At 42.5% G+C, this 15,030-nt stretch overlaps 1 protein-coding gene across 2 annotated transcripts in view; it reads left to right on the top strand.

The window, feature by feature from the left end:
* NR3C2 (nuclear receptor subfamily 3 group C member 2) overlaps window positions 1–15,030 on the top strand; it is a 206,297-nt gene that overhangs the window by 102,331 nt on the left and 88,936 nt on the right. For both annotated transcript variants that reach the window (XM_054392434.1, XM_054392435.1), the window contains exon 2: window positions 12,948–13,087. In XM_054392434.1, the coding sequence (XP_054248409.1) occupies window positions 12,948–13,087 (140 nt within the window). The remainder of the gene's footprint in view (window positions 1–12,947; window positions 13,088–15,030) is intronic.

The following is a 15,030-nucleotide window of genomic DNA, read 5'->3' on the forward strand; positions in this document are numbered from 1 at the left end:
GCAGGATTTCTCCCGTGTTCATGGTGGGGGCAAAGAGAGGAGCTGTGCGCTGCATCAGGGCAGCACAGCTGCCGTGAGCTGAACTCAGGTGAGCTGTGGCAAGGGCTGCTAGCTGGTAATTGCTGGTTTCACTGGTGATGTGTTAGTGTTGAGTGAGGTAAATCAAAGACTCTCACTCATGTCCCAGCATGGGACTCTGCAGTGCATTCCCTGAAGAGGCCTGGAGGGTGTGAGGGAGCAGGTGGCCATGCAGTGCGCTCCCCTGGGGCTGCTCTCCTGGGCCCTCGCTCCCTGGGGGCTGCTGTGCCCTGGGTGTGTGGACCAAGAAAAGGAGAGAAGTGGCAACCTGGAGACAGAAGGAGGAGGGCTGGAAGGGTTTTTGTCAGCTCGTGGGATGTCCATGGACATGCTGAGTAAGGTGGAGAGCAGGCTCTTCAGAGGGGGTTGCATGCTTGAAGCAAGCAGATGATGCTTTTAAAGAGGCTGCAACGTGTGAGGGGTCCAAAGCTTTAAAGCAACAATAGTTTTCTGAGCACTTTTTCCTTTCAAGCTGCTGGTTATGGTATCAAGGCCAGCAGAACCCTAGACAGAGCCCAAGAAAATTAAGTTGTATGTAACTGAGCTGTCTGTGTCTTCCTGCCTAATAAGTTTTGAATGTCAGCCAACTTCAACTAAATTTGACAGTGGGTAGTTATTGCCTCTTTCATTTTTAGCTATTATCTGTTACCAGTTCAATTAAAATAAGTGACTGGATGGCAAAGAGGCACCCAGTTAGTGCCCCCACTAGGGGAAAGGTGATAGCTTGCAGTTTTCTTCTACTGAAACTTGCAAGTGGGAAGGAGGAAGCCTTGGGAAACAAAGCTTCATTATTCCTGCTCTTGAATAAAAAATGTATTTTTTTTTTTTTTTTTTTTACAAAAACTACTTTCATATACTTTGAAGCTCAGCACTTGCTCTATTTTGCATATGTTAATTGGGAATATGGGAAGCAGATACGGAAGTAATAAAAATTTGTAGGTCTCTTGATATTTTGACTGCAGTGGGCTCCATGAGCTGCAAGGAATGAGGTGGTATGAAGCCTGGAAATATCAGGGTCTTCTTGGAGTCTCTGGCCATGTAGCACAGAATGATGGGGACTGGAAGGGACCTGTGAAAATCATCTAATCCAATCCTCCTGCTGAAGCAGGTTCACCTAGAGCAGATTGCACAGGAATGCATCCAGGTGGGTTTTGAAAGTCTCCAGAGAAGGAGACTCCACAACCTCGCTGGGCAGCCTGCTCCAGTGTTTCAGCACATTCACAGGAAAGAAATTTGTCTTTAAGTGAAACCTGCTGTGTTGTAGTTTTTGCCTGTTGTCCCTTGTCCTTTCATTGGGCACCTCTGAACAGAGCCCAGCCCCATCCTTCTGACTCCCACCCTTTAGATACATAGTAAAGTTAAGTTACATAGTGATTTGCTGCGGCATTCAAAACTGTAGGTCCTCAAAACATACTCTGAGTCATCTTTCTCCTTCAGGTGCTTATTCTGCATATTGCACACCTGTTTATAGCAGAAATAGTTTCAGTGGCTACAGAGTTGTGGGGAAAGCAGAGTGTTTTGGAATGGCTAGGTTGGGGAGGCTTTGAGCAGCCTGGTCCAGTGGGAAGTGTCCCTGCCCGTGGCAAGGAGCTGAAATTGGATGATCTATTTAAGGTCTCTTCCCACCCAAACCATTGGCTTAATGGAAAAAATAACGTGTGTGGTTGGGTTCTTTCTGTTTGGTTTGACTTGCACTCTGCATGGGGACCTGTTGTGTCAGTGAGGGAGATTCTGGCTTAACAATGAGTGTAAATACCACAGTCCTTGCTGTAGAGAATTGAAAGTTTGTGCCACAGACAGGCTGCATAAATAAGATCTGGGGTGATGGCTTAGCGAGTAATAATGTTTGCTCACTCTGCTATACACCTTGATTGCTATGTAAATTGTGTAAATTTATGCATAAGCACCTAATTATGCACACTTAGCTGTCAGTTTGCCTCTACAGCAGCCTGCTGTTGTGCATCAACAGTTAAACATCCTTTGCCTAAAACAGGAGGGTTGGTGGTATTTTTAATTGTTGTACCAGCTCCTATTCTCACCAAGGTTAAGTGCTGCCTTCCAAAACCAAGGCCTGCTATATACTGCAAGAGAGCTTTGGCAGTCTGCAGCAGAGGCTTTGGGAGAGGGACTGGAGCCATGCTGGTTGCAGAACACGACTTCCCTGCTCTGGGTGTTGCTTAATGCTCCAATTTTCTTTTAGCCTTCGCTCTATGGGCGCCAGCTATTCTGCCAGAGTGAGTGGTAGGTGCAGTGCTGTGTATCATTAGTATGTGAGCAGCAGAGTGGATTTCAGCTGAATAAAAATGAATTCTTTGACTTGCAATTGTGAACGTTTCTAGTTTGCCTTGACAATCCTGTCAAGACAAATTTGAACTTTGTCAGCAATTGTGATTGCTTGTGGGAGAATTACCAAAAGACTTTGCTCTAGGTATCAGTCAGTGATTGCAACCCTCATCTGCTGTTTGACCAAAATTTTCCATGGCACTCAGCAGGCTATTACTTGTCACTCTGACATGTAATGGAGGGGTATTTTAATTGATTCAACAGTTAAAATCTATGGTTATTTGGTACTCTATAACTGTGTTACATGTCAGCAGTTATACTTGCTGTGAAAATGGGGAAAGGGGAGTTGAAAGTACTCAGAGCTTGGAATGTTTTAAAAATACTCATGCAGTTGGCTTTACCTTCTGCTGCCACAGCTATCCATAGAATTATTTACTTAATGGGAGCAGAGATTTCCTCTTATGTAATTATTGTTGATTTTAAACTAAATCCTTGAATGCTAAACTCTAAGTTTAGCTTCTAAAACTCCTGTCTTCAAGGTGGAGCTGTACTTCTGCTTGGAAGTCTTCCCTTCTGTGGTGAGCTCTGAGCCAACCCTTTCAGATCTGATGCTGGTTGGGTTTATGGCCTAAACCATTCTTCTGCCATGACCTCCAGGTGTCTCAGAGATAGGATTATATACAAATCCAAGGGGTATGTAAAGCTAAGCCCTGCAAGCGTAAGGCTACTGTAGAGAGTGCAGTGGGTGCAGGTTCTGTATATGCTGGAGCATGAGGGCAGATGCTGTGGCAGTACTGTCTTCAGAATTGCCCTTTCCGATGCAGCTTTACATTCTCTGGTGGTACCTGGCTGAAAACATCTTTTCCTGGGTTTCCATTTCAAAACAAGCTCTTTTGCAGGAGAGAAAATGCAGATAGGAAGGCCCCACAAGGATGAGCAGCTGAGACGTTGAGGTCTGCTGGTGCTGGGAATCTCTCTGCTGCACTTCTGGGCTCGAGTCTTATTACCCCGTTCTGCACTGGTAACTTAAACTAAAAAGTACTGAGGGATGCTTGCTGCCTTTCCTTTGTTCCCTATGATTCCTTTATGAAGCTCAGCTTAACGTGCAGACTTTGCTACTTCTACTTTGTGTTCCTAAGTGGAATTATACTGTAGCTGCTCACACTGGTACCGTAATGCTAATACACTTTAAACATCCCTACTAATTTTGTCTTGTTGGATGGGGGGGGCACAAGGGAGTTGAAAGGGCAAACCCCTTTGCTTTCCCCCCAGTAAATTCTTTTGGATCAAGCAATAATTAGACATGTTGCCTTTCAAAGCCTGTGGGATTGCTCTTATGAGGAAAAGTCTGCCATACTGGGGCTTTTATTTGACAAGTTGGAAAATAACCTTTGTTCCCATGGTAACCTTTTTTAGTGCTTTGGTGCATTTTTTCCCCTATGGTTTCATGGTTGCTCTGGAGGTTTTTCTATTGTGGTATTTTAATCCCCAGTAGACTGGAGATGGCAGTTCAGCTTACTTTTTTTTTTTGCTATTGTGAAATACTTTATTTGATTACAGGACTCTTGTAAACTTTTATGTTTTGTGGTTAGGGCATTAATGGTGTGGTGGCTTTCACTGTAAACTATCATGCACTCAGATAAAGCAAAGAGTTTTTCATAGGCAAGTGTGTATGACTGGACCAAGCTGCTTCTCTTATGAACTCTTTTATTCTTTTTTGATAGAGATATTCTTTTAGGCTTATGAATCCAAGCCCTTCCTAGGCATGCTGGTTAGATTTTTGTCTCTGCACAGGATGAGTTTTCTTAGGGTTGGAAATGGTCAATGCTCTAGTCATCACTGGTTGCAGTATTAAGGGTTTCATAAAACAAAGCTTTCAAGCAAAGGAAGATGTTTTTAGGAGTTGCTTATTTAGACTCTGAGGGAAGAACTTGGAGAAAGTAGTGAGCTTTTATCTGAAAAGAGGAGGTTTTTTTAAAGATGTTCCTATTCCTGGTAGCATCTCCCTGCATTTCACTTCGGTGTGTGTTTTTCTTTCTTCTCTTGCTCATTCAAGTTTTCTTTGTCTTAGAAATCCCCAGTAGCAGAGCAAAACAGCCACGTGGTCTTGCCTTGCCTGCAGTTCCTTGTGGTAATGATTTCCCACTCCTCATCGGCAGGTGAACCTCACTTGAATCACTGCAGGTTTGAAGTATTGCTGACCAAGAAGGCAGCAGAGTCTCACCAAGTTGAACACTGCTGTGCTCTCGGAGGAAGGGGATCAGGATACATAATCAGTTTGCTTATTTCTCAGTGGTGGGAGATGAGATGATGCTATGAAAAACAGAAGTTTCAAAGCTCTCTTTACTTTGAGTCATGGCTGGTGAACAGGGGCAAGAAGAGTTAAACTTCTTGTTCCCCCTCCAAGAGACTTTCAATAATTAACCAGATCATTTTCCAGATAAGCTGTTCCTGCCTTATCTTGCTATACAATACAAAGCAATTTATAATTGGTGGCACAAATGCCACCACTGCATGCATTTAAACTGCACTCATTCTATAAGAGGACCAACTATGAAAAGTTAGAGCAAATGCCCTATGAGACTTCTTCTTGTTCCCTGGCTTCCCAAGTTGGAGGTTGTCTCCTGATAGACTCCCTGTGTCGGTGTGAGCTGAAATTCCCCCCCCACCAACAATAACCAGGCTAGCCCAGTCTGGAAGCAAATGAAAAGCTGTATTTACAAGCAGATGAAATGCAATGAATATGTACAAATATACAAAAATTCACAACATTCACAAATATATACAATCAACAGAAAAAGCACAATCGATCTCCCTTTGCTTCCCCCCAAGGGGACCCTCCCAAAGGGGCCTCCCTCTCCCAGGAGCTTCCCCCCCCAGACCCCCCTGGACAGAGAAGCAGAGTTAGTTAAGCAGAAAGGTTGTTAACTTAGCTGCCAAGGTCAGTACGTGTTATCTTCAGCCAGAAGAGAAGAAGAAACAGCAGCCAGACAGCCCAGCAACTGCCCCCACTGCCGAATGCAGAATGTGCCGAGTGCCTACTTTGTTTTGGGTAATAGTTCTTAAACATTTCTATCTATCCAATGGAAGTGTTTAGAACAATCGTTATTTTGCTTTCTTGCACCCAATAGTGACTTATTTACATTCTTTCACTTTCTCTGTTCTGAACTTTGCAAGGAAAAATTAAAAAGACAGTTTCAAACCATCACACTCCCCATGTAGGTTAACCATTCCATTTCACTAGATAACTATATTTATGTGCCAAAAAACCTGCAGAACAAGTAATTTGTGTTTCCCTGAGGCAGATGGATCTTGGTACATTGTGACAGTGGTTAGAGGGGAAAAGGGCATTGCAGAAGAATATTAGGAGGATGTTGTCCTCCTGTGACCACTAAATCAGTAGGTAAAAAGTAGATTTATTTTTCCTAGGAGATAAGTGCTCCTCAGTTTTAACCAGAATGCATTTATTTGTGCTTAAGTTTATATTTTTCTGTAGTGAAAAGTCGGTTTTGAGGTAACATTTTGGAGATCCAGCCAAAAGATTTCAGTAGAGAAGGTCAAGGAAAAATCAAGGATTAGAGCTGCATGGAGGAAAATGTTGGGTCCTCTCAGCATCCACCAAGGTAAATGGAAAGTGAAGGAGCTTAGTACACTTGCTGCATTTTGTAAAATCAACATATGCCTTAAGGTGAAACTAAATACAGGAACCCATTCACTGGTGACTGCAGCACAGGGGAGCCCATCAATTTCTATTTGCAGAATCAACACTCTAAATGCCTTCTTTAAACCTTTACTAAGTGAATCTTCTTAGATTTGGGGGTCTTGGGAGAAAGAGTGGAGCCTTTGCTGCAATCACTGTTTGCTTGTTACCATAATTAAGATCCAGGTGTGAAACTGTGATATATGACCCTTAGGCACTGCTGAATAAAGTCACTTAAAGTGAAAGCTGGAGCTGCTGAGGAAAGCAACCTTAGCTAAATGCTCTTTCCCCTTTGATTCTTAGGTGCTTCATCATATTAAATATTTCTTAAGGGGGGGGAGGGAAAGAAAAAGGAGCATAAATAGTGGATTAGTTTTGTCACCTCTGCATTTGTATTAGAATTGGAGTGTTTGAAGTTCAACTGAAAGTTTTCTGTCTTGGGATAGAAATCCTCTGGGCTTAAAAATAGTAACTCAGACTGACCCACTAAATGGTAGTATCACAGCCACTGAATTTTCTGGGGTTTTTTTTTTTTTTTTTTTTCTTCATTCCTTACCAAATACCCCTTCAAAGCCATAGCTGGCAAAATTAGTTTAGTCTAGGGAGATAGTGGTCCTTTTTTTTTTATATTACAGCATGGAATAGTGGACTGCATGAGGCATTCCTCATCAGATGGAACAAACAAAAGTGAAAAAGTGCTAAATGAAAGACTCCTCAAGTTTGGAGTGTTTCAAAAATGATTGATTTATAGCACCAGAAGCTACTGTTTTCCAGGTCATTTTTCTTCTTTAATTGAATTTCTTGAATATTTCACATGGAAAATATATTTTCAGTGGACGTTTTTGTGTTATTTTTGTTATTCTATTCTAGTACAGAGAAGATAGTGAAGAGAAATATGAATTCTTTTCCTAACCACTTACATTATTTATGCACTGATATGATCCTCCAGATCATAGAATCATTCAGGTTGGAAAAGACCCTTGAGATCATCAGGTCCAACCATTAGGATGTCAGAGTAAGCACTGCTTCAGATGTTACACTTGGTGTCTGTCATCCATAATCTGCACTGAAGTACACAGTTAGTTAGCTTTCCGAAAATACTGAGAACTGTTCAAGATTTCTGATTAAAGCTTTTGTTCTGTTGTTTGGTTGTTTTGTTGGGTTTTCTTAAGGTTTAGTCTTAAAATAATAATCTTAGCCTTTTTTTTTTTTCCCAAGGCTGCAGGTTCAAGGGTTGGTAGTGGCTGTTATGAGTTGTGTTGTTTTATCCAAGGAAACACAACCATTTCTGCAATCTCTCTTCACCTCTCTAGGAGCAGGATAATGCCCTGAGAAAATCAGCCAGCAGAATTTGCAGAGTGGGCATTTAGCAGTTTGTCTGCCCCTCTGCCAAATGTCTAAGGGTAAATGTTGCAGAGGCCCAGGGGTGGTTTGGTTTCTGAGGTCTTGCCTTACCTCAGTGTTCATCAGGTCCCATGTGACTGCCTTCTCCTCCAAAATCTGATCCTTTCATCTCTGCACCTTTTCACTTCTCCATGCTTTCCTGCTCTGCTGACAAGAAGATTGGTTTATATAGTCTGACATTTAAGAAATACCATTTTCCAGTCTGCTAATCTGCTTTATGCAAGGAGTTACAGGAGAGAGCCAAGGGTGCATCCTGCAGTGAAAGTTCTTCAAATTCAGGCTGCACAAGGTGAAACTGATATTGGTCTGAGCTTAGTATTGACAGAACTAGCAGCATGGAGCAAGATCTGGGAGATGATCTATGTTACTGGTGGAGATTGTGACCAGCATCATCATAGACTGGTCACATCTGTGGGACAGCTGTTGACCAGTATAAATAATGAGCAGAGTTATCTGGGGTTGTGAAATGATTCTGTGTGAAACACAGAAAATAATGGAAGTAAGGTGAAGAGGAGATGGCCATGCTATCAGCTGTGGTAGTTAATTGAATGATGAGTTAAAGAAAGTTGGGAGGAGAACTGCTAAAGAAGTGACCAAGGGAAGCACTCAGGGATGTGAGATGAGCTGTGGAAACCAGGAAGAATTCAGGGGACTGTGTGGATGGGAAGAGAGTGTATTTCCAGGGCTCCATAAACATGGTCATCACTCCCTTGATTTTAGTGCCCAGTTACAAGAAGTTACATTGCCATTTGGTGTGGGAGTTTGTCTCCCTGGGCTGGCATCAGCTTGGCCCACAGCATTGAAGCTGGTGAATGCCAAGAGTGTGAGTTGGCTGCTGCTGCAGCACAATCAACTCAGTGGTGCCTGGGGTGCTTGGGCAGCTCTTGGTCATCTCCTGATCATCTCCTGATCGTCTGAGCTTCCTTGTGTGATGGTGGCCAAGCTCTGCCCATGTCAGGATTGTGAAATACCATTGAGATGTGCTTTGGGCCACAGGAAGGTGAGATTCAGAATCTGTGTGTGCAGAGTTACCTGTCATGTTTCCATACACCAGTCCCTAGTAGAGGATGGCTCTCACTGGAGGTTACACCCCTTCAGAAATGAGATGAGAGGGCAGAAGGAAGATGCTGGCAGTCTCTGCATCTTGAATTTCCTGATAATTCATCCTCTTAAAGACTTTTTTTTTCTTTTGGTGCAAATAAGATGCTGATCTCAACTTCTTTTTTCAAGTAACTCTATTTATTGAGGTGTACCCAGGATCCTTCTGTTTGTTTTACTACCAGATAATTTCCATGTGAAAAAAGAAAAGTCAATGATGTGGAATTAAAAAGGACTCATCTAGATCTCATAAAAATAAAAGTGCTTGGAACAAATGAATTTGGGATTCATATTGTGGCTTGTGCTTCATTTTATCATCAGAGAGGCATCGTTGGTTTAAACTGTGCTCCTGTATGACATCTGGTTTGAAAAGCATAATAACCTATATAATCAGCTTTTAAAATGCTGGATTATCTGGGGCTTTGACTCTGCCTTACCAAATCTGTGATTTCTAATTAATTCTCCCTATAACTATTACTAAAGCCAACTTGCAGAGACACAAATGAGCTTAATGGCAATGGCTAGTCAAGGTCAGCATTTAACTGCCAGCATTTGCACTGCTGAGGGCTATAAATCAGGCTCGTTCCTAATCACACAGCCTACAACGTGACAAATGGTAGCACAGCCATCGAAGCAACCGTTTTACAAATCACTTAGAAGATACATTTGGCTTTGTTAAACTGCTCTGTGCTGCCCTTGGCTGCAAAAGCCTTGTGATCAAGTATGTATGCTGCTAGATCTCCTCTGCTTGAATCCTGCAGACTCTCTGGGACTGGGGCTGTTTGCTTTTTTCTTTTTTTTTTTTCCCCCATGTTTGGTTGGAAATAATGAGAGGTGTGAAAGTAATAACACCTAATCAACCAGTACAAACCACTGGCTTCTGAAAGCAGGGCTGAGTGGGCAGCTCTGGGGCACTACTGCCCATGTGAAAGCAGGGCTGAATGGGCAGCTCTGGGGCACTACTGCCCGTGTGAAAGCAGGGCTGAGTGGGCAGCTCTGGGGCACTACTGCCCGTGTGAAAGCAGGGCTGAGTGGGCAGCTCTGGGGCACTACTGCCCGTGTGAAAGCAGGGCTGAGTGGGCAGCTCTGGGGCACTACTGCCCGTGTGAAAGCAGGGCTGAGTGGGCAGCTCTGGGGCACTACTGCCCGTGTGAAAGCAGGGCATGTTGATTTTTTTTTCAGGGTTGCATTTCTCCCTATACGTGCCACAGGATATAGAGCAATGCAGAGTAATTAATTGGTTTATTAAATGCAATCAAGGAATGAAGTCTTTTTCTGTCTCATAAATACTGGGTATCTGGTCCTGAGAGTGGAAAGGTAGATTGCTCACCAGTCAGGTCTTGATGTAGAACCTGTTCACTGTGGTCAAGTCACTGAGAAAGGAATGGCAGCCTGAACAGGAGGGAGGTTCCAGAGGAAAAGATGAACCCATCCTTACTTGCCATGTTAAGAAAGAAAAGCTTCTATAGAGAGAATGACTTATAATGAGCTTTAGCCACATGAGTTGAGCATATTTTGGGCCTCAGCCTTTGCGGGTGTGCACAAACACCACTTTACCTTTGTATGAGGTGAGAAAACAGCATTTTGAATTGGCAAATCCTTCAGTGCAGAATGGATGGAAGAGAACTGTGAAGAGATTTTTAAAACCAAGCCAAAGGTTGTTTATTGGAAGCCAGGGCTGGCACAAGCTGGAGGAGATTGAAGTACCAACAGCTAATATCAATGTTTCTTTGAATTGCTCCATGTTGGATACTCCTCTTAAGAATGAGAATACCTCATTTGTATTTTAAGCTATTCCACTTTTCAACTGATTAAAAGCATGTATGGGAGGTAATTTCAATATTATATATTATTCCAAAATGTGAAGTTTCCACCTGAGATGCTCTGGCTGAGTAGTTGAATGCATGCCTTGTTTTCAAGCTGTACCTTCACCCTCTTGGCTCTATTCAAACCTTCCCTTTAGAGAAGCACTGCATAAAATATGCTGTGGATTGTCTTAGGTAGGCATTTAATAATAGTTGTGGGTCAACTGTTATCTCAATGTGTCTTTACTGGCTGCTCCCCCCCCCAATAATTTTGTGTAAGTGAAATTTTATAGGGTAGCTTGTGGCTAAAAAAAGGCTCTCCCACCTTCTGCAAATCCTACATGACAATTTCTTTTCAACTAAAAATAATACATGCTTATATATATATCCAGTAGGTATTTATAGAGAGAATGTGTGTATATAGATAAAAAATATGGAGGGGAAAAAAAACCCCAGGCTTTCTGCTGTAATACCCTGGAAACCTCCATTTCTTCCCAGGAAGAGCTCTCTAACAGAATTAGCTTCTTAAGATACTGGGGGGAAAAATAATGAAACCCCATATATACACTGACCTTTTTTAGGGCAGAAAGACCCCTCTATTACACTGGTCTTCTGAAGAAATGGGAGCATGAAGCATCAAAATCACAAATGTCCCAAGACATTTTGGTGGTGTGTCAGAACTGATATGTTTCCCTTCTCAGACAAAATACCACTGCTTGCAATAAAAAAAGCAACCAGAAAGAGGAGGGGGGGGAGGGACTTTTGAAGGAGTTAGTTTCCCAGGTTATTGGCATTTTCTCTAGAAAGCAGACATCTTTTGAGGAATTTTGTTTAATAAGAGACTTCATGTCATCTTTTTTTCATGCAGTATAAAATGTGCTAGAGGGAGAAAGTCTCTCCTTAGTTGCCTAAAGAAAGCTGAATGCCAACCAGCAGAGCCTGGGCAAATCCTGAAGAAGGTTGCTGTTTGTAAGGGTAGCTAAATGCAGTCTGCATGGGAATGGCTGTGACTTGAGCACACAGAGCTTCTCTTAACACAGGTCTGGTGAGGCTCTCCTTTGTCTAACAGATGAGCCGATGCCATCACCTAGCAATTATCAAGTAGTGTGATGTTATGTAATGGAAGTATAAATAGCAGGAGGGCTAAAACTAGTCAATCTAACAGCCTAGGCAGCAGACAAGAGCAGCAATGCTATTTGGAACGTTCTGATGAGCATCTGAATGCTGTCATTTAAAAAGACTTTGAGATTTGATGTTACAGTCAAGCTGCAAGCCAAGAGACTCGTGGTCCTTGATCTGGAGTGACATCTATCCTGTGCCTCTGGATAAATCACTTGGCCTCTGTATGCCTCTTTAAAGGAGGCAGAAAACTGGGAAAAGGCAAAGGGTACATTCTTGGAAATGTCTTCAGTAAGCTGCTTATCTTCTGTTTCAGTTGGGACTAGCTGTGACCTTTGTTTCCCAACGGCTGACCACCAGACAGCCGTGACCTGCAGTTTGGACTATCACATCATTTCATCACCAGTGTAAACTCTTTCGGGGTTGTTTTTGTAGTCTTTAGGCAGCATGCAGAGATAACAAGTGAAGAAACTCTAGGAGTCACGTTTACCTGGGGAAGAGAGCCTGTGTAGAAGGAGACTCTCCCCAGCCCTCTGGAGGCGTGGGAGGGATCCAGAGCTTTCATCTCCTTCGCTGTCTGGCACGTTTCTCCGAGCATGCCGACTCCATTAGGGTGGCATTTCCACTTCCCAAGGGAAGAAGGGAGGGAGGACATTGACTGCATCATGAAATACGACTTGTTTTTGATGAGCACCATCTTCCAGAGATGGCAGGGGAAAATACTTCTTAATGATACCTCTAGAGAGTCATGGTTTCAAAAGACCCAGCAACAGCAATGCCCCATTTTTAAGAAGGCAGTAGATGGCTGAAGATGGGTTTGCAAGATGCATCAGTCTGCAAAACTTGGGGATGGTTTCTGAAACTTACAGTGCTGCTTTCTGGTACCTAAAGTCATATGGAAGGGTCTTGTGCACTTGCAGAATGTGAAAAAGGCTTTAAAACTCTCTTGGAAGTAAGCCGTTAAATTAACGGCAATACTAGACAGAAGATCAAGGACCACTGTAGTGGTAAAGCAGGAGTACAGACAGGACAGTGTGTACCACTTTGTGCTGCTTCATAAAATGGTCTTTATTACAGGTATTGCTTAGCTGTAAAGGCTTCAAACAAACAAAGAAAATGTGTAGCTATCAAATCTCTGCCAGCCTGTTTGCTTGGTTGGTTGTTTATTTTCGGTTTTAATCATCTGCTACCCACAAATTCCCCTACCCTTGTGGTAACTTCTCACATTAACGTCGATATATTATGGGTGCTTTAAAACAGACAATAAAAATATTGCACTTACTAATTAAAGCAATTCATGTATTCAGCACTGGCACTGCCAGAAAGAGTGGTGGTTTCCTAATTGTTAGGTGCCTGGGGCAATATACCTGGGATAAATTCTTAATTAAACTCTGCATTATGGCTGATGTGATCTGAAATATTCATAGCTGCTTTGGTTTGTTTTGTCTCCTTTATTCCAGCTCTTCACTGAGAAGTGTATCAACTGGATCTTCAAGACCTTCCAAAGTCTGTCTGGTGTGTGGAGATGAGGCATCTGGATGTCATTATGGTGTGGTTACATGTGGCAGCTGTAAAGTTTTCTTCAAGAGAGCAGTAGAAGGTAAGAAAACGCGAAGAACACGGACAGAAAAGACAAAATGCATGCAGGTTTTGGGATTATTAAAGTAGCAATGATGCGCATAAGTGTTTTCTGTCTTGATAAAATTCTGTGTTAAATGAACCCCAGTGACATGTGGTGTAAAGTATGTAGAACATTCCAGGGTGTTCTGCAGTGTGTGCTTTCTAAAGGATGTATTGTTTTACTTCATGCCCCTGCTGAATCCAGGCTGCTTCTCCACCCCTCCAAGTGGGTCTTTGTAATGCTGAACGGATGCAGATAAAGCTGATGTAAGCATACTCTTGCTTCTCTGCTGTAGGATGCGTGTGATTTTCCCATCAGGCTTTGGCATCCCTGTAAGACTCAGGTCAGTTGTCTCCCTCTGGGTACCTCCAGGGCTTTAAACTTAGCAGTGGCTTCACAGTGCTCTGGTAGATCAGTGAAGAGGCAGGAATCGATCTTGGTGCTTTTCTTAGAGATAGTTTTCTCCTTTAAGGACTGTGACTTTTCATAAGGACTGTATTTTGATAGCTTTATCATCATAGGAGTGTTTTGCTGACACCTCCCTGTTTTGTTACCTGTGATTTAGCTGCTCTTGCTTGGGTATCTCAACAGAAAGAAGTTAGAGTGCTACAGAACCTCTGGTAGATGTTGCCTCATTGTAACTTGGGTCATTAGGCTGAAAGAAAATGCCTGACTTTTATAGACTTCATAAGCAACTTCAAGTGGTAAAAATGAAGTTTTTTAACACCTGATAAAGATGAAGAGCTGATGGTATGCAAAGAACATAAGTATAGGGTTTTCTGAAGTCTTTGAGTAGATGTTCTTAGAACCACTCATGAAGTTGGCAATATCTATTTTCATGAGGAAAAACCTAGAAGAAATTAAGCTGTTAATATGGTGTCCTGCTTGTGCACAGAAAAGAATGAGGCAGTGTGCACTGTGATTAATTTCTTCTGTGATCATTAAATCTGCTGTTGATGGCAGTAAGGATTTAGCTCTTTGTTAACTAGACCTGGAGGCCTTGTGTGTCATTGAAGTCAAGACCTCATGTAACATCTCTCTATCAATAGATATCAATATTTATCTATCATCAAAAGTGGCAACCTGAAAGAAATGAACTTCCCAAAGTTAGAAGGACATGGAAAAGGTTTCCCCCTTCTGAAAGCATTTTCTCTCCTTGCTGTGCAATAGCTCACTTTCAATGCTTCAATTCCCAAATTTATTCCTTGATATTTTTTTTTTTTTGGTTGCTTGATGTAGCGCATGAACTGGAAAACCTTCCTTCCATTCACTGAATGAGATCCTCCACGTGATGCCACACCATGGCATGGCCTTCAGACCCATGGATGTCTTCTGACATCCATGTCTAGGCTGGCCCCTGAATCATGAGGAGGTTTTTTGGTATGGCGAGGAGGTTTTGCATAGTGTGTGAAGTGGCAGCACCTTTAGTTAGCATCCTTCCTGCCTTCCAAAGGTGCAAAAATTTGCTAGCAGGTAAGCATGAACCTTTTAGTGATTGATTTGTGCAGGGGTCTGGTAGGAAGAAATGTGCTGGTGTCATTCATGTGAATTTGATCTGCCTTGCAAACACTGAAATCCTTTAACCACAGGAGTGCTGATAAACGGTGACATTGAGAAAGTTCAGATGTTTGTGGCTGTAATGCATTTTAACCTAGGATATCTGCAGTGTGTGAGGAAACAGCCAATACAAGTTACTTAAACTTTAACTTATGATCATTAATAGTCCTGTGCTGGAGATACCTTGCCCTGTGAGGGAACCTAAAGCACCTGGCTGGTCTTGTCTTCTTGCTCTACTGAAGCAGCTTTCTCTGAGGAGAGGAGTGGGCTTGGAGTCAGAAATCACAGCTGCTCTTGCGTATGCTTTGCATTTTTAGTCTTCATTTGTCCAAGTTCCAGACAAGTATGAGGTAATCTGTCCTAAA

The sequence above is a fragment of the Indicator indicator genome, chromosome 25 (genome assembly GCF_027791375.1).
Source record: "Indicator indicator isolate 239-I01 chromosome 25, UM_Iind_1.1, whole genome shotgun sequence".
Classification (NCBI taxonomy): domain Eukaryota; kingdom Metazoa; phylum Chordata; class Aves; order Piciformes; family Indicatoridae; genus Indicator; species Indicator indicator.